Below are 5675 nucleotides of genomic sequence, written 5' to 3' on the forward strand. Positions count from 1 at the left end.
AGCCAATTTCTCACCAATTCACTCACTATTCTCTCTACTTCTTCAATATCAAAGTTTAGTAAAGTTCAATTCTCTCTTTAGTTTTTGCATTCTCGAATTTCTCTTTGATTCTTAGTCAAAAAAAATTAAGTTCAAGTCTTTTCATTTTTCTATTTAAAAGTACTACTTTTAAGTTACTTATTCATCAAATATTTCAAAAAAAAAAAAAATTCAAATTTCCGGCCCAACCCAGAACCTTCCCGGGTAGGCCCGGAACCGGCCCAAACCGACGGGCCGACCCGGCCCGCCAAACCGTGCATATTACGGGCCGGTTCCGGAAAAATTAAACCGTGAACCGGTATGAACCGGCCCAAACCGGCCCGTGAACGTCTCTAATGAGAGAGACGCAGAAGAAGGAATAAAAATTAAAAACTTGGGCAAAGTTACTACAAATTAAAGCCTTATTTGGTAGCCACATTTGAATATGAGACGTGGACCATGTAATAATCACGCATAATTTTACAAATTCTATACAAAATAATTGATCTACATCACTACTCCAAACTACCAACAACAAGAAAAAGACTTAAGAAAAATGGCCGAAAACGAAAATCCAATTCGTTTCGGAATCATGGGGTGCGCCGAGATCGCTAGAAAAGTCTCTCGAGCGATCCACATATCCCCCTACGCCGCCGTAGTCGCCGTCGCCAGCCGCTCCGCCGACAAGGCCAAACAATTCGCCGTGCAGAACAAATTGTCGCTGAACGTGAATCTTTACGGAAGCTACGAGGAATTGCTGGACGACCCATTCGTCGATGCGGTGTACATGCCATTGCCGACCAGTCTGCACGTGAAATGGGCGGTGATGGCAGCTCAAAAGGGCAAGCATTTGCTGCTGGAGAAACCCACCGCCGTTGACGTCAAGGTGTTCGATGAAATGCTTGACTCGTGCGAGGCTAATGGGGTGCAGTTCATGGATGCCAGCATGTGGTACCATCACCCCAGGACTGCAAAGATGAAGGAATTGTTGTCGGATCCCGAGCTTTTCGGACGCGTTCGAGCCGTAAGTTTGCTTCTTGGGATCACTTGATTATATATAAGCTGAAGTTCACTTGATCTTGTTTGTTGTTGTAATTTCTTCGTGTAATCGTGAAATTCTTACCGGTTGTTGATTAGTGTCGATTCGATTCATGTAATGATGTTTCGGATACTACTCGAATCAGGGTGTCGAACGTAAAGATTCTAGTTGTTGATTCGAGCCGTCATTTCACGTGCTAAAGAAGTGATTGTTAGAAACTGTGATGGAATTTACGATCGTATCGGTGAAAAAACGAAATCAATATTGTACTCAACGCTTGTCTATGATATAGCTAAAAGTCTTATAGAATAATCGACTGCATTGACCGTACCGCAGGCCTAAGCGTTAGAAACCGATATGTAGAGAAGAAGATCGAGATATGTATTTATACGAGTCACTGATCTTTCCTTCGTTTTTTTATTTTTTTTCGATGTCTAATGGGCAATATTTTCGATGTCTTTCAGATCCACAGTTCTTCATCGTACACCGGAGGACCACAATTTCTCGAGAACAATATTCGAGTAAAACCAGAGCTCGATTCTTTAGGAGCACTAGGCGACGCAGGGTGGTACTGCATAGGCGCAATAATGTGGACTATGAACCAAAAACTCCCGACAACCGTAACTGCTATTCCCACTACCGTACTCAACTCGTCGGGGGTCATACTAACATGCACCGCTTCTCTACACTGGACGGCCGACGAAGAAGAAGAACAAACCGTCGCGACGTTCTACTGTTCGTTCATCGCTCACGAGACCATGGGTTTATCGGTTTGCGGTTCGAAAGGGACTCTCTTTGTCGAAGATTTCGTAATCCCGTTTGAAGAGAGTCGTGCCGGTTTTTGTTTTAGTTCGGGTGCTAAGTTTGTCGATATGCACGTCGGTTGGAATTCGAAGCCTCGAGAAATCGAAGTGGCGAATGAGTTTCCGCAAGAGGCTATGATGATTGGGGAGTTTTCGAGGCTTGTGAAAGGGGTTAGAGATCAAGGGCTTCGACCGGATTCTACGTGGGCCCGGACTAGTAGGGTTACTCAGGTGGTGATGGATGCTGTGAAGAGTTCGATCGATGGTGGTTATAAAGCTGTTTATCTGTAAGTACTTATTTGCTTAAAACTTTTGTTTTCGACTTTTCGTTAGCAAAGTGATTAAAGACGGTGGTTAATCATAACGAGGCCTGAAATTGTACGATTTCGAATCGGATCCGACTAAAAGTGTGTGCATTTATGTAGCTATACGTACAGTAGTCAATTCTTGTATTGCTGATGAGTAAACAAACGAGGCCTATTGATAAAACAGAGATTAACCGAAAAATAAATAAAAAAGAAAAAAAAACGAAGCGAATATTTACATCACAAAGTCGATTGTGCAAAATCCCACAAACGCTAAAACTAATAAACACGTTCGAAATCGTACCAAGTTCTTTCGTCAAAGTCTAAGCGTGAGATCCGGAGTAGAATCTCTCTCCAATACCGGAATATTCTCCGCAAACATCGGACGGGATGCCACGTCAGCACGATGAAAACTACCCGGCCACAACGGTTGATCACTACTATTATCTTCATGCTCCACATACACGGGCCGACACATATAACCGTTCATAAATCTTGCACTAATTTCTGGCGACATAATCGGAGGCGCGAATCCTCGGTGCACAGAAGAGTGTGACCTAATTCCCAAGCACTTGAGCCCCGATCCATGCGGAGGCAGAGAAGCCGCCGCACCGGTGGTGTATACACCCATTCTCAAAGCCCGTTTCGCAAGTGTTCTTTCCCGTTTGTGCGCGTTTTGGTGGCCACCGAGCGCCTGCGAGCTGAAGAATTTTCGGTGACAGAAATTGCACGAGAATGATCTTGGCGTGGCTGTGACTGTAACTGTAGCAGCCGGGTGCACGGGTTCGTTGGTGCTCTCGCTGGAACTGGATATCGAAAACCCTAGGGATGATGACTCTTCGCGGTGGTCCGGTTCGTAGCTTAGAGATAAGTTGAGGGGGATTAATGAGTGTGGGTTATTCTTCTTGGGACAGTAATCCACTATTTGGGTACTGAAATCGGAATCGTTTTCCGAGGTGGGCCCCAGTTCGAGATCGAAGAGTTTCGAGGTTTTCATGTTGTGAAGTTGTGGGTCATTTATTATTGAGGTCCTGCATCATAGTTGCTTTCTGGGATCAATTTTCTTTCTTGAAGGCTCAAATTATATATTTTCTTGATATTTCACCAATTAAACAAAAAAAAAGAAAAAAAGAAAAAAAGAAAAAAAAAACATTGACATGTGAATCATGGCTGTAATAAAGAACACCAATGCAGAAAGTTTACTCACCACAGAATTTGTAGAAATCCAATAATCTTTCTCTGTCTGAACAAAACTATGATGTTTTTTTTTTCTTGTTTGTGAAACACAATGAAAACACAAGAGAAAATGATGAGAGAGAGGGAGTTCTAGAGAGAGAAAGAGAGAGAGTTGATGTTTAATAATGGGAAAAGAAAAGAGATGTAAGAGGAGAGAATGGTGGTGGGGGAGCCAGATTAGTCAGGGAAAATAATAAAAGAAGAAAGGTGGTGTTGGCTCTCTGTTTGTATCAGAGTTTAGATGCTACACCGATCTGTGATTATGTATACATTTACGATCCAAATCCAGCAAGTGTAAATAACCAGGTGTAGCATCTAGTTTTCTTCATTTGATAGCATTTTCATATATATATATATATATATATATATATATATATATATATATATATATATATATATATATATATATATATATATATATATATCCAAATTGAAAATTTGAAAGATAAGGAAAAGTGAGAATGAAGTGATGTGAGTGTGAAGAGTCGTTTGTCAATGTTTGCAATAAGAAACTATTAATGCTGCTTCAGATGCAAACATATATACCCACTATTTATCCTCTTCATATTATTATTATTAGGGTAAATTACAAACACCCTCCTGAGGTATGGTCAAATTACGAAAATACCCCTCTTGTTTGGATAATTACAACCACCCCCTCAGCTCCTTAAATTTAGTGGAATCTTCGAGATTATATGAAATATTATCACTTTTGTACCCGTTTTATACCATTCAAACTCTACATTATGAAGCAAGATGATCATAATATGTGATTTTTAGCTTGTGTATATCAGTTTGTGGTGCATCGGAAACTGTATTTTTTACACAAAACGAGTACAAACTAAAGCACATTCCACGGAATCTAGATGATTATGTTGAATTTGGCACAATAAGGGTGGAGGTGTAAGAAAAAATCATAGTTGAGGGGGGTAGATGTAATTATCCAAACAAGAGGGGTTTTTTTGTAATTTGACCATACCTTAGGGGGTGTTTGTAATTTACTCTTATTAGTATTATTATTATTATTATTATTATTATTATTATTATTATTATTATTATTATTATTATTATTATTATTATTATTATTATTATTATTATTATTATTATTATTATTATTATTATTATTACAATTATCTTATTCTATTTTATTATTATTTTTTAATTTTTTTTGGTTATAGGGAGCTAATAATTGTGGCTGTTGACTGCCTGACGAAAATGGCGCTTCATATAAATATATTCCCACTAGAATTAAAATATAACAATCTTTCAAAAAAAAAAAAAGGAATTAAAAAATAACAAACTCTTGTAGTACATTAAGGGTTCGTTTGGTTACGCAATAAAATGCTATTGACTAAATAGTGGGTCATTAATATGTTTAGTTGGCAATTTTCACACTTTTTTCTAACCCACTGCTAAAATCAAAGTATGTTATTAAGTGTTACTACTTTATTAAGTTAGTAGCTAAGGTCAATTTAACTGTGGGTGACTAAACAAGTAAAATACTATTTTATCCTTCAAACTACATGTTAGTTTTGTTAAATTAAAGATTTTATAGACAAATCACATGTAATACCAGAATTTAGCAGATTTAATACAAGATCTAATCTTATATACCGAACATCATACTAGCTAAATAATTAATTAGTCAGTAGGAAACTAATTCAATCTCATCTAATTACTTTTCGGATATTGGTAACCATACAAGCCTTAAGGCCTCGTTTGTTTGCTATTATTTGATTATATTTACAAAATAGTAAGAGTTGGTAAAATATTTTGTTTGGTCAGAATTCAATATTGTTCAAATCAGCTACTAAATGCTACTATTTTATAAAATTGGTAACGATCTTCCCCATGTTTAATATTGTAAAGGGTGATTAAAAATGAAAATTACCATTTTATCCTTCAAATAATAACTTAATGTTAATTACATAATAGACTTTATAACAGTTCACATATAATACCAAAATCTACCAAATTTAATACAAGCCGTAGTTTAAAGAATCAAACATATTATTAACTAAATAATTATTTAATCAGTTGAGATTTAATCCAATATAATCTAATATGATATATTAGCTTTTAACCACTAAACTAAAATATAACCTTTAAAATATGTATATTTATCTATTTATTATTAAAATATTCCTATTTGAAACAAGGTAACAATTGAGGGGGACAGAAAGTGACGTGGACGAGACTAAGAAGTTCCTAAATGAAAACGAAAAGCCACTTAACTCATTCTTGTCACTGTCACATTTGCCGACATCTTGCCTC

The 5675-nt window shown here is 37.2% G+C and overlaps 2 protein-coding genes across 2 annotated transcripts; one reads left to right on the forward strand and one right to left on the reverse strand.

The window, feature by feature from the left end:
* The first annotated feature begins 441 nt into the window (after positions 1–441).
* Positions 442–2312, forward strand: LOC105965146 (putative oxidoreductase At4g09670). Its single transcript, XM_012989666.2, has 2 exons — positions 442–1042; positions 1522–2312. The coding sequence occupies exons 1-2, from the start codon at positions 575–577 to the stop codon at positions 2149–2151; spliced, it is 1098 nt and encodes a 365-aa protein (XP_012845120.2). The 5' UTR covers positions 442–574; the 3' UTR covers positions 2152–2312.
* Positions 1968–3678, reverse strand: LOC105965147 (zinc finger protein 4). The gene is made up of 2 exons (XM_012989668.2): positions 3373–3678; positions 1968–3196 (listed from the first exon to the last, which is right to left on the reverse strand). Exon 2 carries the CDS (start codon positions 3160–3162, stop codon positions 2482–2484), a length of 681 nt encoding a protein of 226 aa, XP_012845122.2. The 5' UTR covers positions 3163–3196; positions 3373–3678; the 3' UTR covers positions 1968–2481.
* Positions 3679–5675: the final 1997 nt, after the last annotated feature.

The sequence above is a fragment of the Erythranthe guttata genome, chromosome 8 (genome assembly GCF_056151865.1).
Source record: "Erythranthe guttata isolate IM_541 chromosome 8, IM_541, whole genome shotgun sequence".
NCBI lineage: Eukaryota > Viridiplantae > Streptophyta > Magnoliopsida > Lamiales > Phrymaceae > Erythranthe > Erythranthe guttata.